At 40.5% G+C, this 21,968-nt stretch overlaps 2 protein-coding genes across 3 annotated transcripts; one reads left to right on the top strand and one right to left on the bottom strand.

Annotated features, from left to right (window-relative positions):
* Positions 1 to 559: 559 nt before the first annotated feature.
* LOC103717351 (TPR repeat-containing thioredoxin TDX) lies at positions 560 to 16,497 on the top strand. Of its 2 annotated transcripts, none has more exons than XM_017845239.3 (10): positions 560 to 771; positions 864 to 885; positions 9,466 to 9,588; positions 9,667 to 9,754; positions 9,840 to 9,920; positions 10,022 to 10,086; positions 10,170 to 10,310; positions 10,374 to 10,487; positions 11,677 to 11,719; positions 15,791 to 16,497. In XM_017845239.3, exons 1-10 carry the CDS (start codon positions 662 to 664, stop codon positions 16,123 to 16,125), a joined length of 1,122 nt encoding a protein of 373 aa, XP_017700728.2. In that variant the 5' UTR covers positions 560 to 661; the 3' UTR covers positions 16,126 to 16,497. The 2 variants fall into 2 exon arrangements, with proteins under 2 accessions (XP_017700728.2, XP_008803913.2); XM_008805691.4 differs by having other exon boundaries at positions 566 to 771; positions 11,680 to 11,719.
* Positions 16,498 to 17,064: 567 nt separating this feature from the next.
* LOC103717357 (ABC transporter G family member STR-like) lies at positions 17,065 to 21,903 on the bottom strand. Its single transcript, XM_039117700.1, has 4 exons — positions 20,648 to 21,903; positions 20,369 to 20,548; positions 19,701 to 19,969; positions 17,065 to 18,835 (listed from the first exon to the last, which is right to left on the bottom strand). Exons 1-4 carry the CDS (start codon positions 21,023 to 21,025, stop codon positions 17,245 to 17,247), a joined length of 2,418 nt encoding a protein of 805 aa, XP_038973628.1. The 5' UTR covers positions 21,026 to 21,903; the 3' UTR covers positions 17,065 to 17,244.
* Positions 21,904 to 21,968: the final 65 nt, after the last annotated feature.

Below are 21,968 nucleotides of genomic sequence, written 5' to 3'. Positions count from 1 at the left end.
CATTTATCTTATTTTTCTAATCAAAATAATTATTAGTATTAAAAAATCTATTATAAATATAAATAAAAATATGCATTCTATAATAAAAATAATATATTTTTATAAGATTAATCATTTATAGGGTTAATATTAATATTTTTATAGAATACATTAATAATTAATATATTGGTAAATATATTAATATTTTATTATAATATATTTTATATGATTAATAAATATATGATAAGGGCTACTAAAAGTAGAATATGTGATAAAATTATGAAGCTATTATGGGAATTAGTATATTGACTTACAGATTCATGAGAATTAAAAACACATAAAAATTTCATATAAAATATATCAGGAGTATTTATGATATTATATAGTCGTTGATCTTAGATCTTTGCATCATACTAAATAAGTTATTTATAAATATCTAGAGATTTTTAATCACGGAATCATGGCCTATCAAACACATTGATCTTAGATAATTAGATAATTAGGATCAAACCATTCCAAGCATCCGGATCACCGTGCTGATCTTGTTGGGGTTACCAAACGCCGCCACAGGAGTACTGAACACGAAACAAAGCATATATTCCAGCCGACTTTATTATTTCTTTTAGAGGTCGGTCGCGGTGGAGGCCGGTGGTCGGCGTGGAGGGAGTGAGAGGAGGGCGCCATGGACGCAGAAAAGGTAACGCAGCTGAAGGCCGTCGTCAATTACTGCAAGTCTAACCCTTCCTCCCTCCACGATCCCTCCCTGTCCTTCTTCAAGGACTATCTTCAAAGGTAATCCCTCTCCCCTCATTCTCTTGATCTTCTTTCTTCTCCTCTAAAGTGTTTGATGAGTTTGATCTGATGTTTAGTTTTATTTCTTTCAGCCTTGGCGCGGGAATTCCTCCGGTCGGTGATTCTTTTCTCTTATCTTTGTTTCCTCTTTGTACCTCCTTGTTTTGCGATATTTGTTTCTTTCGTCCCTCTCTCTTTGTTTGATGTTAGTTATGGAAGAGAATAAAGCAGTGACAGGATATTTGAATTGTTTCTTGGGAGTAAGTTTTTGGGCACCATATCTTCTTCCCTTTTCTGTGTGGTTGTTATAGTCAAGGAGTACCTTTTTTTTCCACTCCTTCTATCTCTTTGATCAATTATACGTTCATGTATATTATGTATAAAAATAAATAAATAAAATAAAAAGAATCAAGAGAAGTAAAAGGTAAGAAAGTTTTGTAATGTAATTTTGAAATATTATAACAAAATAAAAGGAAGGTCCAATCAAAGTATATAAGTACAAAAGATGTATGATACAATTTCTGTCTTCTCGTACTTAGTATTATGCATTTAAGAAATGTAATAGTAAAATTAATTAGGTAATTGCGCTGTTACTTTGTTTCCTGATGAGTTTTTGTAATTGATAAAGGATAGTCTTATAAGGACAGAGATGGAGAGAATATATGACAATTTATTAAATAAATTGTGAAGAGAAATAATTTAAGAAACAAATTGTTGATGGGTGAAGATGAATATGCACAGGGATTGGAGTTCATATAGAGCGAAAGGGGTGGGTGTATATGATTGGAAAGTTTGTAAGATAGGATAGGTGAGGAGAAGGGGAGAGGATGAGCACAGGAGGGAAATTGCAAACTGAGCAGGAGGGAGATAGTAGTAGTAGAGAAAGACGGATAAAGAGATGTAGGAGAGTTATATATGTGTGTGTGTGTGTCTATATATATATATATATATTGGTGGGGGGTGGGGGGGTAGGGGCTGGTTGAGGAGAGAGGTCTACAGACAGAGGGGGAGAGGAGAGAGAGAGAGAGAGAGAGAGAGAGAGAGAGAGAGAGAGATAGGTAGATTGGAGGTTTACCATGGAAATGGATGTAATGGGGAGATCATATATTGGTTTTGTTTTTTATCATATTCACACTGACATGTTATTGTTAGATAATATCTTTATATATTTTTTTTGACAAAATGCATTCTAGGAAATAAAATTGACAGTCTGAAAACTTAAGTCATACTATTGGATATAGTATAGATATAGAAAGGTATTGCATTTAGTTCGAAGATAAGTGCTCCTAATAGAAAGGAACTGGAATATATGACCTAAAGAAATTGGTCATGAAATACATAATTGAAAAGTACATATGTGAAAAACTTTTGCTAGATGTATGTTGATGTGGATTGTCAATATGGTGTAGTGACTGTAGTCTACCTTATGCAACATGAAAATCAATATGTAGCAGTTAAAACCATAGATTCCAAAATTTTAATTAGCATATGCATCAGATATTTAAAAGACATATAACATTAAAAATGTATAATTACCACCTAGCATAATTTATAGGCCAAATGTACAAGTTGATAATGATAAAGATTAAAAGAATCCCCATTAGGTGTGCACATATAACTGGATATTTGGCACATGTGTTGCATGTGTTGAAGGTCCATTATATTTAAAAATATTATTAAGAAGTAATCTCTTGAAAGATTTTTCTTTTAACTTTAAAATAAGATAAAAGTTGAAATGCCATGCATTCTAATAGAATATTTAAGTGACAACTCCAGGAAATATTTTAAAACCACATTTCCTAGGTAGAACTTAGATTCCCAAGGATGCATCAGAGGATCCATGTAGGCTTATTTAGTCTCACAATAATTGTACATTTGGGAGATCTTGGATACTCATATAAGGCCAAGGAACACAAATAATAACTTGTTGGCTAGCCTTTTTTTTGGTGAGGTCTTAGGTCATTAGAAATGGTATTAGAGCAAACCTAGCTCATGGCCCATGTGGACTAGGGAATACTATGGCATGGGCCCCTTTGGGCTATTCATGAATAGATTGCGGTGCTTGTGATTCTAGTTGGATGCTTAGCCTGGCGAGGATGCCAGAGCTTGGAACAGGGAAGTTTGTGAGGATCCTTATGGGTGTGTGGTTAGTCCCAAATTGATTATGCACTGAAAAAATTTTGGGTACTTATGCAGGGCCAAGAAATCCAAATGATACCTTTTAGCTAGTATTTTTGGAAGAGATCTTGGGTCATTATAACCCAACCCCAAAATACTAAGTGATAAACAATAAACATGTTTTAGTGATCTAGATTACAAAATAATTATTTTGACTGAGGCTCGTCGAACCGGTACCGAAGGGAGATAGCGGTCGCTGATCGGTTCGGCATGGTATGGGTTTGTATGATCCAGGAGGATTATTAGACTTGATGTGGACCAGTTTGGTCACTATGAATATTCAGGAGGATCACCAAACGTAATGTGGACCACTTCGGCCACTGCGAGTATCCAAAACAATCACAAACTTGATGTGGAACACTTTGGCTACTACGAGTATTCAGAAAGATTACCAGACTCGATGTGGAACATTTTGGCTACTATGAGTATTTAGAAGGATCACAAGACTCGATGTGGACCATTTTGGCCACTACGTATATTCAGAAAGATCACCAGACTTGATGTGGATCATTTTGTCTACTACGAGTATTCAGAAGGATCACTAGACTCGATGTGAAATACTTTGGCTATTATGAGCAGGGCTAGACAGGGTTCAGGAGCGAGATCCGCCACATCAGAAAGCCAAATCGCAGCCAAACTTTCGGATGACATAATTTGGTCATACAATGCCCGATAGAGATGATCTTTTTTTTTTTTAAAATTGAGTATCTTTGGGCTGAAATTCTGTCGTTTAGGCCTCGAAACGGCCTAGTCAAATCGTTTTTTTTTTGGATAAGACTTTGACTGGGTGTAGTTCTCTATCTGATTAGAATTAGGTGGAGCGACAGAAAGCTAAGTTAATGTAGAAGTTGAGATCTATGCTCTCGAAATTTTTAGTTTTTTTACTAGAGATGTCTATTTAAGAAAAAAGGATCATACTAGGATTAGAAAGAGAAATCCGACCCAAATTGTCTTAGGAAGGACCTCACATTATAAATAAAGGTTATGTACCTTATTTTTTTAAGGATCAATCAAAAAAGGGGACTTAAAGTTCTTTCGAGATTCCTCCATCTTCTAGTTGTTTTTTAGGGATTCGAGTTGAGTGGGTTGAAAAAAATCTTTCTTCTTTCTGATTGAATCAAGTTGGTATCAGAGCCATGCTCTTACCTGGTGAAATTCCAACTTAATCTGTTTAGATCAAGTTGGTATCAGAGCTTCGGTCCTCTACATTTATAGGAGCTTTACTGCATGGTCCAGATGCGCGAGCGGTACAAGCAATTAGGAGAAGGGCTATCTATGCTTCAAGTACATCGAAGGACAAAGGCGAGTATGGCTGTTAGTTCTTCCTTAATGGGTGATGATGACACGAAGAGACGTCTCATACAACTAGAGGAGAAGATTGCCCAACTCACCGAGATCGTCTGGAGATTGGCAATACTTTCAGCATGAGCACTGGCAACTCTTGTTGCAAAGCTGTCTCTTAAGGCTTGAGATGAAGAACCACCATCCAACGAGGAGGATGAGAATGAGGATGAGCGACCTACGGGTATGAAAAAGCTCTCTCTTCAACCGTTTAAAGTTGAGGCTCAAATTAAGATCCCTGTATATGATGGAGTTGTTGATGTGAAAAAGTTAAATAACTGGCTAGACTAGTTCGAGACATATTTTACTATCTGTGGATACTCTAGAATCCATAAGGTAGCTTTCACCGTCTTAAGTTTTCTAGCCATGCTCTTATCTGATAAAATTCATACATGAGAAACAACGATATTTTAAATTTAACATGGAACAAATTCAAGAGCCTAATCGAGAAGCAATTCTACCCATTCGACCACAAAGAGGATCAGTGGATCAAGTGGGCAGTACCTATGGTAGAAGTATGATCAGTCTGTTTAGGACTACACCATCGAGTTCCACAAGCAAGCAGTCTTCCTCCGAATCTCCATCGACGATCATGCAGTTTTCATGAAATACATTGGAGGTTTCCACGAGAGTATCTGAAAGGAGCTGAAAATCTTCAAAGTTGAAAGTATTAGCGAAGCCAGCATGAAGGTAATAGGGATTGAGAAGAAGAATTGGCTTAAGGAAGGCAAAAAGGGCTGCAAATTTAAGAAAGACAGCGAAAAATCAAGCCAAAAAGGGGTGTAGGGCAAAAAGTAAGGCAACACGACTTAAAAAAATTACTGCGATCATGGTGACCTTTGTGGACACACCAAGAAGAAGTGTTGAAAACTTCACCTCGAGTTGCGGTCGAAGAGGAAGACGTAGAAAGAAGAGGATTCCAAAAGAAGGGGAAGGCAATTCTCAATACTGTACAAGTTGAGGAGTTACCTGAGCTTGAGCAAGCAGACTCCAAATTGAGCCTGATGACGAGAAAAATTGAGACAATTATTGAAGCAGATTTAGAGGTGCGAGAGAAACTCTTCCGCCTGAAGATCCAGTTGAAGCAGAACATCATTGAGTGAGGCTATTGTAGATCCTGAAAGTCAGAAGAACCTTATCTCCGAAATTCTGGTTCAGAAGCTGGGGTTTTATACCAAGCCTCATCCACATCCTTATTCCCTTGGTTGGATCCAGAAGAACCTCGAATAAAAAATCACGAAGCAATGTACCTTCAAATTCGCCATAATTGAGAGGTATATTGACGAGGTAACTAGTAAAGTAGTTTCTTTGGATGTTTGTCGGGTTATCCTTAGGATCCATACCTTTGTGATCGAGATGCAATCTTCTACCAGTGTCTGAAGAAGTTTCGGTTCATGAAGGATGAAAAGATGTTTATAATCTTGCAATTGTTGCCCAAGCGAAGTGACTTGTTAATGCTTGCAACAAGTTTGTGATAATAATATGAAAATCTGATACTACTTATGAGAGGCCAAGCTCTCGTTTTTTGGTTCCATTGATTGATCTACCGAGATCAAGATTGAGTCATCGTAGTTGTCATCGATGAGGAAGGAATGCAAGGAGCGTCCCTTTCATGAAGTCCAGATGCAGGAGCAGAGCAAGTGGTTCGCTGAGATAAGAGAGTGAAGAAGAGCTAGGCCAGAAACCATCTCCAAGCAAAGCTAGATGGTTCAATCGTGAGACGGGGAAGTAGGCGTTTCTCCACCTTCAATTCTGATTTAGCAGGAGCTAAATCTTCTAAACGAGAACTCTGATCCGGAAGAATTATTAGACTCGATGTGGACCAGTTTGGCCACTACGAGTATTCAGAAGGATCCATCAAACTCGATATGGATCACTTTGACCACTACAAGTATCCAAGGCGATCACCAAACTCGATGTGGAACACTTTGGCTACTACGATTATTCAGGAGGATCACAAGACTCAATATAGACTATTTTGGCCACTACGTGTATTCAGAAAGATCACTAGATTTAATGTGGATCACTTTGGCCACTACGAGTATTCAGGAGGATCACTAGACTCGATGTGGAACACTTTGGCCACTACAAGCAGGGCTGGACAGGGTTCAGGAGCGAGATCAGCCACATCGAGAAGCCGAGTCGCAGCCAAACTTTCGGAGGCCGTAACTTGGTCATACGATGCTCAATTGAAATGATCTTTTTATTTGAAATTAGATATCTTTTCGCTATATACAATTTTAGGACAACCTCTAGGAGGTTGAATTGGGCCGAAATTCCATCGTTTAGTCCCTGAAACTGTCTAGTCAAATTGAAAGTTTTTTTTCGGATAAGACTTTGACCGGGCGTAGCTCTCTATCCGATTAGAATTAGGCGAGATCTACCTCCTCGAGTTTTTTTAGCTTTTTTTACTAGACATATCTATTTAGAAAAAAAGAGCCCTACTAGGATTAGGAAGAGGAATTAGACTCAAATTGTGCGGATCTCACATTATAAATAGAGGCTATGTACCTCATTTTTTTTAGGATCAATAAAAGAGAAGGGGATTTAAAGCCCTACTTTCGAGATTTTTTCATCTTCTTCTAGTTTTCTTTTGAGAGATTCGAGTTGAGCGGATTGAAAAAAAATCTTTCTTCTGCCCAATCGGATTACTGTACCATGCTATTCTGGGGTGTACCGACATAAGGAGAGCCGGAGAGGGAGAAAAAGAGAGAACGAGAGAGAGAGGGAGGGAGGAAGGGGGGATGTTTAGAGCGAAACCTTAACCCTAACCTTCGAAGCGAGCGAGCATGTACACATGAGAGAGAGAGAGAGGGGGCTTACCGAGGGGAAGTGACGCTCTCCGACCATCATGAGTGGCTGGGGGGGGGGGCTCGAACATCTTGAGCATGGGGTAGGGTGGGAATCGAACGAGCGGGGGAAATTTAAGTGAACCATGATTTAATCGGACCAAGATTTAAGCGAGCCAAGATGGTTTTAAGTGAACCAAGGGTGGTTTAAACAAACCGAGGTCCCGTCTCATGTTAAAAGCCTGAATGTGCCGATCTCCAACTAGTTTGGTTCGGTATGCCTTGAATGGGTCAGTTTAGTACGCCCCGAACTGGTCGGTTCAGCACAGTTCAACAAACTGTGATTTTGACACATAGAAACGAAGAGAGATTATATTGTAGTCTCCAAAGTTCCCCAAAATACCAAAAAGTCCCCAAATTTTTCTTTTTCTTTTTTTATTCATTTTTCTAGTTTATCTTGTGAGTCATGCAACACCCTTTACCTGATTAACCTGTCTCGGTAGACTTTGTTAGTCACATGTATTGTACATGCCAAAAGTTCAGAACCATTTACCAACCACTCTTTCCACTTGAATCAGCCACATGTATTAAATATGATGGATTTTTCTTCAAAAATTCCCTCTTGAATTAGTCTAGAGTATCAAAAAGAAATAAATCTCCTAAAATAATAGGAATGATGTGCAATCCAACATTTAATTGGTTCATTGGATCACTGCCATCCATGAAATGATACAACAATATGCTTGCAACTGTCACATGCATAGCAGTAACCTGCAACCTTGAAGGAGTCACATGCATAGCATTGGATAAGACCATTGATGTCCATCAATATTCTTCCTTTTCAATCACCCACTTGTGGCATCTTGTGCTAAATAGTTTATTTATAATTTTATATACAAAAGACATTTCATATCTCATGAAAAAAAACACCTAGTATCAAATCACTATCTTCCATTGAAATAATATTTCTTGAGTCAATCATGTGTATTTCACATGCCAAATGCCAGTAGTTTAAAGGGTGAGAAGGATAAATTGTGAGTAGAAGATACATTTAAATGAATACAGCAAAAGAGGCAAGGCCTTTGGATAAGTATTCGTCGAATTAGGGGTATTCAGTAGTGGCAAGGAGACAAAGTAGCATATTTTAGGAAAAGTGGAAAAGACGTAAAGTTTATTTTCAGTTTTGGGATTCAAATCATCACATGTGGTTCTTGATCTTCCCTTGTAGGTCTTGTCTGACACTTGGGGGATATATGTAAGACATAGCCCTGTCTAGTAAATGGGAAAGCAGCTACAACGTAAAGACCAAGAAGGATGGGTACATAATTCTACTTGCATTAAGTTGGAGTAGCACTGGTCTCTTAGGGATAACTGAATAATGGTGTCAGATATGTTGGCATACTATTGCCCTTCTCCCTTGCCCAACTCCAGTAACTGCTGCCACTTTGAACTGTGAGCTAACTTGAAAACATAGAAGTTGTTCAGTCTACACATCTCTAGCTTCTGTTTTTACCTTCTTTTTAAGAGAAAAGATGGGATGATCCCCACAGTTCATTACATGAGAAATGAAGTGAATACAGCTACAGTTACAAACTACACCTAGCTTCTTAAGTTGGGTCTGTGAAAGGCTGGCCAGCTTTATCCAAATTGAAGTCAGACCAAGGGTTTTATGCCCAGCTTTATCATACAGTAATCTGGCTCATTTAACCTGCAGGTTGGTTCCATTGGCCCATTGGCTGGTTTAGCCTTGTGCTCCATGATTTGCATGCATGTCCTTGCACAGAACTATGCTAAAGTGCATACATATCCACAAAGCCCCCATATCCATTGGCTGTATGATTACCAGTAGATGCCCATGCTTTTATCATATTGTACCGCAGCAATGATTGTCAAGTATTTCCCTTATAACTATCTATGTGTGCATCAACTATGAGAACTAACTAAAATAGATATTTATGCTACTTACACAGCGCATTCTGATAGTGTATATCAGAATGTAACTCTTAGTTTTTTCTTTTGTTTCATTTTTCTCTGTAACAGAGATTGCGGGGCCATAGCATTTATTGCTCAGCATGATGTGTTATAGAAGATGAAACTGACCTAATTCTTTTTCATTGTGACATCTAAAATTTTAAATATTGTGTAATATGTAGTTTGATTACCAAGTTGTTTTGACTTTTAGAGTTGTTTTTTGTTAGAAAAAGAAAGCAACTACGTTTTTATTTGATCATATACTTCCTTCTGGTTTAAATTTTGAATAGTAGCATATATCAAAAAGCATTTTATTTCCATATATAAGTGTATATTATTGCAAGCCCTTCAAATTTTAGTATATCATATACAAAGAGGTCAAATGAAAAATGAAGGGGATGATTTTGTGGCAAAGGATGTGAAAGACAAAAAATTCAATCAAAGAGCTGAAGATGCTGTTGATGAGGATGAAATTGTTGAATCACATATTGAGTTGGATGGTGATGTGGTAGAACCTGATAATGATCCTCCACAGAAGGTCTGTTAATAGATGGCTACTTTGACATCATGAAGCCTTCTCTAAATTTTTGCTGACTTCTAAATTTTTTTTTACAAGATGGGAGATCCCTCTGTTGAAGTGTCTGAGGAGACTCGTGATGCTGCTCAGATGTGCAAAGCAAAAGCAGTAGATGAAATATCAGAAGGCAGGCTATAACTTTTTTGCAGTAGACATTTCTCTGTTTCTCTGTGTTATAGTGCTGACTAAAATTAAATAATAATTTGCGCTAGGTAAACTGGATGAAGCCATCGAACATCTAACAGAAGCTATCTTGTTAAATCCAAGTTCGTCTATTCTATATGCAACTAGAGGTAAGCCGAGCTGCACAAATAGTTCCATATTAGTTATTTTTTCTAAACTGTTTTCTGACCATTGTGTTACATCTGATGCTGCTGGAATTCTTATGTTTTAGCTAGTGTTTTTGTGAAGCTGAAAAAACCAAATGCTGCTATTCGAGATGCAGATGCAGCCTTGCAGGTTTATAACCCACTTTCTAGAAGTACTAAATGGATTACTTCCTAAGTTCAGTTCTTATTATTCTCATGACTTCATCTTCCTAGATTAATCCTGAATCTGCCAAAGGATACAAATCTCGAGGAATGGCAAAAGCTATGTTGGGCCAATGGGAAGAGGCTGCTAGGGACCTGCACTTGGCATCAAAATTGGATTATGATGAGGAGATCAACTTAGTGCTCAAAAAGGTAATTCAGCATCTTACATGAAAGTGCAAAAAACTTGTTGCATGACATACATCTCATATGCAGGTTAAGCCTAATGTGCATAAGATTGAGCATCGTAGAAAATGTGAGCGCTTGAGGAAAGAGAGCGAAATGAAGAAAATTCAACGTGAAAGGCAAAAACAACATGCAGAAGCTGAGGTAATTATTCAAATGGATTGCAGAAGGTTCACTTATGATATATTTGTTGTTTCCACTTTTACCTGGTGCCAAGTGTCCCCTAGTATTGGACATAGTAGCTTCCACATATATAAGCCATTGTTGTGATGCTTATCCAAATGAGGAATTAAGAGGGGGAAGGAAGGATATATAATTATATATACATAGATACATGCATACATATATATAATGTGTATACGTAGGTATGTATATATGTAAATGTACATATGTATGTATTATTATATAGTAAAAATATATGTGCATTTGCACGTAAAGCATGTAAAGCTATGTCTTAAATAAAGAAAAAAATAAAAAAGAGAAATAAAAAAATTGAACTTTTTTGTTATAAAACAATACAAATATTACTTTGTTTTGCATTACATGTCATACCATTGCTAGGTTAGGTAGTCTTCTGCCAAAATCAGCTATAGTTATGTTGCGGGTAATGAACATTTAGATATTTAGATAATGAAGATTAACACCATTTGAATAACCGGAGAAGTCATAAACTATACTCCAAAAAACCACAAAAAAAGAGAATTTTATATAATCTAATCTTGCAGAGGGCAAAACCGGAGAGCCAATGAGACCAAGTCACAAATAGATGGGATCTTTTCTTAGAATTGTTTCCTATTCATCAAGGATTGTATTCTTGATTGCTAATGAATTTACCTTGGGAATCCCATTTATGCGTCCACCGTCAGCAAGTGTTTTTTTTTCCTTTTGGAGTACACAAGTGGCTTGTGTTTGACATGTAAAAAATTCGATAGTGGTTGGATAGAATGTTAAATAGCATGGTGCAGATGGACCTGCGTTCAATACAGGATAGAATTTTGTTTCTGTACATCCTTAGGACGTGTGATGTACAAGGTATGATGCAATTAATTTGAACAGTGGAAAGACTGGCATTTACTTTAGTGTATGATTTAGGTCTGTTCAAAATGTAAACATAGTTTGTCCAGGAGGTTCTTACATCATGTCTACTTATTTGACACCGATTATATATATAAGGGAGAAAAAGAAAGAGCAATCTTGAAAAGACAACTTTTGGAAGTTTCTTAGCTATATGTTAACACATTTACTCATGACTAACCTACTATGTGGATTATCTCAAATATTTATATATTGGCAAATGATTTCTTACATAAATGATTTTTTTTTATTTTTAAAGCAGGAGCGTGAGTTGAAAGATTCCTTGGCTTCTTTACAAGATGGTATGCCAATCTTCCACTTTTTTTAAAAAATTCTTATTCTTATTAAGAGCCTGCTACATAAACATTTTGTCTATCTTTCTTTTTATTTACCTATATATACACCCACCCTCATACAAGAGACACATTTTTTTTGTTTGCTATGTTCTGAATGCATGCTTATGTGCATGATTTCATTGGTCCTAACCACGGGTAGTCACTGTTCCTCTTTCATTAACTTGTTGATGTAGCATGTATCATTTCCTTGGCTTGATATACCAAATATGGGGCTTTATGCAAATTATTTTTGTTTAATATATGACTAACCTTACAATATGTATATGGATATATTTGTCTTATCTATTTATATGTTTTTGTGTATCCTTAATCTAGGTATAAGTGCCAATATTTCTCCTATGTGGAAACTTTCACACTTCCCACTTAAATTAATTATATGCCATATCTTTAGGGATCTTCTCAAATTTAGCATCTCATACCCATCCTAACTCTTTATGATTTATAGGTCCTCACCTTCCTTGTGATTCAGTCTTATTCAGCTCATGGATTGGACCTTTTTTGCTATATGATGCTCCACGTTGCCCATGTGTCCTAACGGCAGAATCACCATGCATTTTTATCTTCCTAGAAACTTCGTATCGATGGGCTGGCTCTTTAATTCCTATTTCCCTTTGTCCATCCATCTTAATCCAATTCTCTCCCAATTCAACTCGACTCTCTCCTATAGCTCCTTGTCGATGCCTACTTCCCTCCGTTGATGTCCTCCACAACCCATCCACTTCTCGTTCCCATGGATACAACCCACAATTTTTTGTTCTTGAAAAAAAGGCTTGATTACCATATCTTCCTAGACCTAAAGGTGCAAAGCCTTTTAGACTACCTTGTCCCTTCATGTTCTAGATCTAGATGCCCAATCCTACCTACTACTTTTAGCTTCCTCTATCCAACCACTCGTCAAATTTATGACCCAACTCTATGCCATCAGGCTTCCAAATATCCAACTTGGCTGATCAAGCTCATTTTGGGCCCACAAATGGATATCAACAAGTATTAGACACATAATCTAATAATGAGAAATCTGATCCCACAGATAGATTTCACGTATCCCGAGTTCTCATATAATAACTTATTTTAGTTGAAAAATCTAAAACCTAGCCAAAAGAGAGAAAATGTCACCAGCAGTTTGTATTTGACCTACTAAGGCACATAGTATTGGGACTGGGGAGAGAGAAAGAGATAGATCCCCTTTTTATAGGCATACTGTATGCATCATCAACTATTTTGGCCGTCCAATCTTCATGCTTGTCATGGGCAAATGGATTGGAGCCCTTTTTATCATATGTTTGACTACAATTCTCTCCTCAAACCCATGATCCTCACCATCCATGATCATTGATTTGATCTACTTCTATGATAGTCATGCACGTAGGGATGGAAAATGGAGGGATATGATACTATATCATAAAAACTGATATTCTAAAAGAACAGTATACAGGGTTGGAAATAAAGGAGAGAGGATATTGCATCATAAATCCAAAATTTTAAAAGAGCACCTATTCTCTCAAATGTTTGTCATCTATTTAAGGTGAAGCTCCATCAATATGTCATATCCTATTGCATCATGTTCTATGGCCATAATTATGTTTAGATGGGCCTCAGTGTTTAGGGCTTTGCTCTTAGAGTATACTGTTGCCATGCCAACATGTCAACAACTTTATCTCATGCACTATTCATGCGCTATCAAAGCATTTTTTTAATTTATTTGGGATGGATTCATCTTAATAAATCAGCTAGATTTGAATGGCAACCTCCCTTATGTAGTTTAAGAAAATATTTGTTTTATGTATTTTGTGCTGTTGTGCTTTGTTGTCCACCTACAGGCTTTATTGCTAGATAATTACTTGCATGCCTTAAATGAAACTTATATATCTATATAATTTAGTAAGCTTATACTTTTATACTTAGGTCAGATCAAGGTCGGTAGAATCGTCTCGACGGTTCGGGGCGTCCCGAGCCGTACCGGCCGCGGATTAGGACGGTTCTGGCGACGAAAACGAGATCAGCACCGGAGGGGGAGAAGATGATGAAAAAAGAGGAAGAGAGAGAGCAGGGGAGATAGGGAGAGGGAGAGGAAGGAAGAGAGAGGAAGGTCGAGGCCGGCTGACGGAAGCCGGGGAGCCGCCGCACGGAGGAGGAAGCCATGAAAGAGGGGCTCGCTTCGGTCCCTTGTTTCGTTCAAAACAGGGGCCGAAGGGACTCCTTTTATTTTTGGAGTTTTTAAATGAAAGTTGGTAAACCCATTGCTGACTTCACTTAACTTTTTTTAAATTCAAAATTTCAAAAATAAAAGGGCCCCCTCCGGCCTTTGTTTCGAACGAAACAGGGGACTAGAGTGGAGCCTTCCTCCGCGCGGCAGCTTTCCGGCCTCCGCCTCCTCCTCCGCGTGGCAGCTCTCCGGCCTCCGCCTCCTCCTCCGCGCGGCAGCTCTCCGGAGCTCTCCGGCCTCCGCCTCCTCTGCGCGGTGGCTCCTCGGTCCTCTGTTGGCTCTTTATTGGCCTCCCCCTTCTCTCTCTCTTTTTCTCTCTCGTTCTCCTTCTCCCCCACCTCTTCTACTGTGTCAGTACAGGCCCGGTCCGGCACAACGCAGGCTCGTACCAACTCGTGACGTCGGGCAACCGGTACAGTGCTAAGTACCTATTCTGCCGACCCTGGGTCAAATAATATAATTATAGTAATATAATTATAACTATGTATATGGAAAAGGCATTCCTTGAGAGCATTTTGGATCAGAACCATCGCTATTATTAATACCATGGTTGATACCATTCCTAATAGTTTCCCTGATAGTCCAATATGGGCTTGGCCATTCTAACTCGAGGAGATAGGTGACAATGCTACATTGACTCTAGAACATACACCCATAAGTAGGATAGGGTTGTGGAGAAACATGCTCCTCGGAATATAATGATCGGGAGTATATGTGGGGGCCATATGTCAGTGGCGTTGTAATGCAAAGTTTGTATACAAGGTTTGTGAATACCGGTGAGATGCTAAAACATTCAGGACTCAGGAGGTACACTCATTGTTTGACATCATTGATATCGGATGCATGCATGCTTGGACAATCCTGGTTGCCTTGTAATCCTTTGGGTTGCATGCTTGAACAGTCTTGGATCCACTTTGATCCACATACAGCAGTAGTACTCGATCAGTTGCATGCTTGAACAATGGTCCCCTCCTTTTCCTCAACTCACCTGAAGAACTGTCTTGCTCCATGATCTTGATCACAGGTGGCACAGTAAAAGTCTACCTGGCTGGTGAATATGCTGAGCCTCTATGACTCCATGTCACCTATCCCCCCACTGCCATTGTCATCCCCATCGTTAGTCATCATTGTTGCTGGTATCTTGAGGTTATCGGGGCATATCACTATTGAAGAGTTGAGGAATCACTGTTGTTGTCTTGGACATATCCTATGTTAACTACGTCTAAAGGACTTGTTGCCTACCTGCTATTCTTTTTTCTAGTATTGTTGCCTCTCTGTCTGGACTTTTGAGACTTCCTGGTTGAATCCACCCCTCTGGTTCCTGGTAGTGGTTTGGTTGCCCCCACTGCTCTGAGCCTTTGACTACCCCTTATCCCTTTCTTGAGCCTAGTGCTCTAGATTAAGGCTTGCGCTTCACAGCAGTAACCTCCACCCAACATTAGATGATCAACCTGGTCGTCAATCATTTGTCTGGTGATCATATCCCTGCTTGATCCTTGCTCTTGGACAGCTTGCAAGGATTGCATGTTCTTCATTGCCCACAGAGATGATAAGTTCTAAATCCACATCCTTGTATTACTAGGTTTATTATGGTTTGTTAAATTTTTACACTATTATATTTTTTATTGTACTATAGTGTTATATTATTAGAGATACTGGCTTTATTTGATGTAATGTATATGAAATTCTAGGTCAAGATACAGATCCTACTTTTGATTACAAACTGATATTTTGCATAATTTCTTCAACCTTATCTCCAGTAAAACCTATTCACAGCAAAAGACAACCTAAATGAGTGCTTTGATCAACAGGGAGCGTTGCTAGCATCCATTCTTCGAGTGAACTGGAAACCAAATTCAGGGCTGCGTCAAGCTTGTCTAGATTGGTCATTCTTTATTTCACTGCAACATGGTGCGGGCCCTGCCGCTTCATGGCACCTCTTTACAAAAGCTTGGCAGAAAAGCACCGCAAAGTTGTGTTCCTGAAAGCGGATATAGATGAGCTTGGGGTTGTAGCTCAGAGCTGGAATGTCAGCAGTGTACCAACCTTTTTCTTCGTGAAAAATGGCAAAGAAATTGACAAGGTCGTGGGGGCTGATAAGAGTGGGCTGGAGGGGAAGATTTTGCTGCATGCAGGAAGGTCATAAGTTGCAATTATGGTTGACTTGGAATTTTGGTTTCAACTGTTGCATTATATGCTCTGAAAGGAAAACAAAAAACAAACAGAACAAATAAAAAGCTGAAAGGAGACTATCCATCGAGATCTTTTGAGATTTGGGCGCTTATTACTAATCAAGAAGGTGAGATGGACGTCCTGACTTATTCAGCCAAGCTTATTTGTATATTAATTTACATCTTACTGCCAACAACGTAAGTTTGGATATGTTTATGTAGTTGTATAAAACTTAAGAATTCAAGGGTTCCTGTCTTACAATTCAATACTGTTGGAATGAACTACATATGAAGTTGGTGAGTTAAAGAGTGAACAGTATTATTAGCTTGATAAAGCAGTGAGGAAATTATTGTTTACATTGGAACACCTCAGAAAGACCCTAACAAATGAGGGCATCTCCTACTTGAATGCGAAGACAAAGCTTTCAAATTTAGTGAGAGAACTTTCAGATAAAACCATCAGAGGCAACAAGATAGAGCACTTGCACCTCTCACTATCATGGTTTGCATCTCATCTTCTTGTTGGAAATTTTGGCTCGATCGCTGCTATGAGTTTGATCAGTTTAGATAATGCTGATATTAGCTCTAGGATTTCTCAACTTTTGATGACTGTTATCTTCCAGTTTTAATAACGTGAAAGTGGAAATTAAGCTATCATATGCTGCAAATGTGCTGCAAATATGTTGGATGCTCATGAGCACAGTGAAAATGGACAACATAGCATGATCCTTCTGTGGTAGTTGACATTATCAGGGCTCATCTTTCATGGCTTTTTCCATCAAAAGAGTATATTGATTAAAGCATAGTCTACGTTGTCCGATAATAATAATAATAAAACCTCCAGAGAAGAAGAACAAAAAAAAAAAACGAAACAGCTAAAACCAATTAAATAATCAATCAAAAATAGAGTCTCCCATTCATAAAGAAAGCATCTGATAGAAAAACTACTAAAAGTTCTTCCCATTTTTTTGAGAAAAACAAAATCTTCGACGCTAATAAGCATCGGTACGTTCAGCGTGGGTATATACTTTAAAAAGCGCCGGTAATGCTTAATTTTTTTTTTGAAGTGTTCCGGAGAGGCAGAGAGGTTGGTCTCACTTCCTCTCATTCTTGGAATAGAACCTGAGGACGAGGTAGAAGAGGAGCCTATAGAGCACGCCCCATGCAAGCAGTATCATGACGTCCGCCCAGACGCTCTCGAGGCGTATGTCCATGGTGGCGAGGACGTCCTCCCCGATCAACGGGCATGTCAGATTCCGCTCGAAGTGAAGATTGCTGATCCTGACGTCGCCCAATGGCCCCGGCGTGAGCTGGTTGGGCGTCCCAAAGTAGCACCTATCCCCTTTGAACTCATTGACGAGCAGCGCCTCGAACGGGTACTTGATTGCCGATATGTAATGGAGCCACCGCCAGTAGATGGGAATCTGCAGCCGCTTCATGAAGAAGCCGCACGTCAGGAAGAAGAGCGCGGTCGTCGCGATCACCACGGCGTAGCCCGTGATGTAGCTCGGCACGAGAGCGCTCACCAGCATCACGTATGCGTTGGTGGTGATCAGCGAGGCGAACAGGATGACCCAGAAGTGGATCAGGCTGCTTTTGAGCTTCAGCAAGATCTTGGTTATGGCTGCAAAGGTGAAGCCTTGGATGGCGAAGAAGGGAAGGTAGACGAGGAGGGCGGAGATGACGTACGAAGACGCTCGGTAGGCATTGTGCGAGGTCTCCCGGATGAAGATGAAACGCTCCAGGATGAACGTCGGGACGGCGTCATTGGAGGAGAAGAAGACGAGGCACACCGCGAAGATGTAGAAGTTGAGGAGGCGGTTGATGGTCGTGAAGCTGTCGTCGCTGAGGCGGTGGAAGAGAGTCGAGAGGATCACGGCCATGACGGTTAGAACCACTTCGCGCGAAAGGAAGAGCTCGGGAGTGCGGAAGACGTTCAGTGCAGTGCGCCATGAGAGGACCATCACCTCGCGGAGCCACGGGTTGGCGAACTTGGGGCCGTCGTCGGGGTCGTCGAGGGGCTCGGTCTCGAGGGCGTAGGCTGCTGCCGGTGGCTTGATGAACACTACTGGGGTAGGGAGGTGCTGGGCGGCGGATTGGCTGGAATAGTAGGATGACATGGGGGTCATGGCCGGGGTGCGGCCAGGTGTTCGAGCTGGCGTCCAGGTGGGCTGCCGGCGAGGAGTAGTGCCGGTGACGCCATGGTAGATCCACACCGAGAAGTCTTTGTAGAACTGGGAGGCTAGTCTTGGCTGGTAGATTCCACTGTGTAGGGGGGTCCCGGTCCCGGTCCTGGTCCTGCTCCTCCTCCTCCTCCTCTCGAGGGAGTTGTCGAAGTCTTCGTCATCATCGCCGTCGCCGTAGTAATCGGAGTACTGGCTGGAGTTGGGCCCCGGCGTAAGGTTGCCGGCGGAGAATTGCCGGCTGTTGAGCGGAATTTGCCGGGCAGCGTGGGTGGACTTGAGGTATGGGGTCCTGGGGATCGGGGTTCTTGCAGCCTCGCTGGGCTTGAGGCCGTCGCGCTGGTATTGAACTAGAGGGCCGAGGCCGAGGGTCGACTCGTCGTACTCCTTGATGACATCCAGAAGGTACTCGATGTTGTTCTCGCCGTCGGGGACCGGCCGGCCAAATCTTGAGAGGTGGTCTGCGAGGGCTGCCGGGCTCCCCAAGTATATCAACCTCCCCCTGAACAAAGGCAGCAACACCATAGGTCCAGATCAGTTGTCATACATCAGCCAATATTACTGCACATATACTTGCATTATTCCCAAGTGTTTTTAAGAGGATCGACTGTAAATTCTCGAGTAGTTTTGCTCTAGTTTGATTAGTTATCTAAGTTTTGATCTAATTACAGTTCAGAAAACCACTTTTGGGAACCTTTGTGGGAACAATGTTTCTGTCTTTCTTTACATGAGATTTTGGTAAACTTGACTTTGTAATTGAGGAAATGTTATTTCTACTCAAAAGTTGTTCAGAAGCGTAGAAAGATTCTCATATCTAAACTTTAGCTTGATATATAGCTAGTTGTGATTTTTTTTTTTTGGGGGTAAGCTCTATTTAAATCTTATAACAGCCAAGAGAGAGCAGCAGAAGCAGCTATAATATTTGCATCAATTATTGAACTGCCAGTAACAATTGAACTATGTAAATGTCTGTTTCCTTTATTCTGTCCCTCATTAAATTTTTGAGCAAAAGAGATGACATGGCCACCTTGTTTCACTCATCTGACGATCTTTCAGGACAACAACTTGAAGTTCTAAATTCTAAAAATCATTGGAGTTTAAAACAAAAAGAAAACAAAACAAAAAAAAGTCTCCGTGAGAATGTTCTTGTCGATCAAATATACTGGAAGCCACTTAAGAGAACAACAACAATATTCTTATTAAAGGATTTGTGTGAAATATAAGCAACTCTTTCCACTGCGCACGTAGTAATTTTTCCTGAAGGTCTGCTTCAACGAAAAAATTCAGGCGAACCAACTTTTTCACTGTGACATCATTCAAATTATTTGCTGTGCATATGCATTTATGTAGTTTTTTGCTATGCTCACCTTGCAAGGATGATCACCCGGTCCAGAAGCATCTGTATCCTAAAAGATGGCTGGTGAATGGTCATGAGTACAATGCTTCCTTCCTTGGCAATGTCCTTTACCTTCTCCACTACACTGTAAGCACTAGTGGAGTCGAGACCTGATGTGGGCTCATCAAGAAACAACAGGGATGGCTTGTGTATGATGTCCATCCCAATCGACACCCTGCGACGCTCGCCCCCCGACACACCACGCCTGCCTTCATCGCCTATGGATGTGTGAGCAGCTGTCTGTTCAGCACTCAAATATCTTTAGTTACAAGAGATCTAGAACTTCAGAAAGTTTGCAACATATGCATCGTAAAACAAAAAGGATAGATATCAAGTATGTTGAAGGATGCACAAAGAGTTCTTCGGTATGATTGAGATGATATAGGCATGTGTAACAAAGATTGTCCAGATGGAAGAAAGTTGGCTGGATTTAGGCTGAAAAACTGAAGAAAGAGCAGGGAGACGGGTAACAAAATGTATGGCATAACAGAAAGCATGTAATGAAGCTATAAATTTGGAAACAAATGTAGCCGTTCTGTAAATAATGTAGATAAGGGAGGAACTCTTGAAACTCCAAGACAGTTGAGATCAGAAGTGTTGGTCATGACTGAAGTAGTAACTGATAGTGAGCTAATCAACCTGCAGACCAAGCTGGTCGATGAGCTCCCACACTCGCCGCTTCTTCTCCGACTTAGAAATGGAAGGGGAGAGCCTAACTTCAGCAGCAAACATGAAGGTTTCAAATACTGTCAGCGCGGGGAAGAGCTGGTCGTCTTGCATGACGTATGATGACACCTTCTTCATGTAGCTGGTGGTCACCTGCTCAAACCAAATCCATGATGCATATGTTATCATTCTTATTCGTACAACTTTTTTTTTATTTTTGATCATTTAAAAGAGCCATGCAGCGGGACTAACCGGCCTTCCATCTATTCTGACAGATCCTTGGAGGCTCCCCTGAGCAATCCTGCCGGCCAGCGCGTCAAGGAGCGTCGACTTTCCGGCACCACTTGGGCCAAGTACGGCAGTAACTTGGCATCGGAGGGCCTGGCCGGATATGTCGTCGAGGAGATAGGCCTCCTTTTTGATCCTGACACCTTCTTTCTTCTGGTTCTTTATTACGCTGTAGGAGAGGTTCTGGAATTCTAGGCCCTGGCCTGGGTACAGCTTCTCGGCTGGTGCCGGCGCACGGCTCACGGCAGGCTTGTCCCGGCCAAGAAGGCTCTCTAAGCTTCTGTTGGTGCCCGTCCGGCGGTATCCCATCTCGAAGGTGTTCTTTTGGTACCTATCTCCCATGTCTTTCAGAGACTTGCTCTGGGTGCCGGTTGAGCTCCCTAGCCTCTCTCAGGAGTCTTTGGGTTGTTGGATTTAAAGAGCAGGCCCTGGTGTCTCAGGAGAGGATTGAAGGCGATGTCTTTGATGGGTGGTGGAAACTGACAATGGAAGACATATGAAAGGGCCGAAATAAGGTTGGAGCTGTCTCTCAAAGTTCTTTGGAGTTGATGTTGCTTTAGCTTCGGTATTTCAGATGGGATTTGGTGTTTGTTCTGACGTTGAAATAGAGAAGGATGTAGGACAGCCGTTTCAGTTTTCATATTAGAAGGCTCCAACTTGCCAACTCAAGAAACTTCCATCCATCTAGCCATTTGATACAGCTTTCTTGAGAGATGGGAAATTTAGTCACTGGCTTTGTCACTTCATGAGGATGCTACGGTGTATCACTCTCCTAAATTTGCAAAAACTTTTACAGTTCACAAGCTCCGGCATCTTCTCAAAGCCTCCTAAAGTCTCCTTTGCCATTTTATTCTCCACCAGTCCGCTTTTATAATCAAGTACTTGCAAAGACTCTCTCATACCACGAGAAAACGTTTGTATAGGGGAAGGAGGATCTGACTCCAAAGGCAGGCCATGAAATAACAGGTAGAAGCAAACATTGTCTCAGCAGCTAGGGTACCAAGAAGTTTGGCTCAATCAGATCGGCCTATGCTATTTCCAGTCTGAAACACTGTTCTGGCAGCTTTGGTAAGCCATAGTTCATCTCGCAATCACTTCGACACCATGCTATTTCCAACCTGGAACACCCACAATTTAAGCCCCCATGGATAGATCGCATGGATTGTTAGCATTACTGCTAGATTAAGATCGACATCCTCACGGCCGGCAGGCTGCTCTTGTAAGCAGCTTTCAGTTTCCAAGCAATTATAAGAAGTCTGGGCCATCCATGTAAAATGTGTTCTTC

The sequence above is a fragment of the Phoenix dactylifera genome, unplaced genomic scaffold (genome assembly GCF_009389715.1).
Source record: "Phoenix dactylifera cultivar Barhee BC4 unplaced genomic scaffold, palm_55x_up_171113_PBpolish2nd_filt_p 000261F, whole genome shotgun sequence".
Lineage (NCBI taxonomy): Eukaryota > Viridiplantae > Streptophyta > Magnoliopsida > Arecales > Arecaceae > Phoenix > Phoenix dactylifera.
Note: the sequence above shows the minus strand (reverse complement) of the source record. Positions and strands in the feature narration are given on the sequence as shown.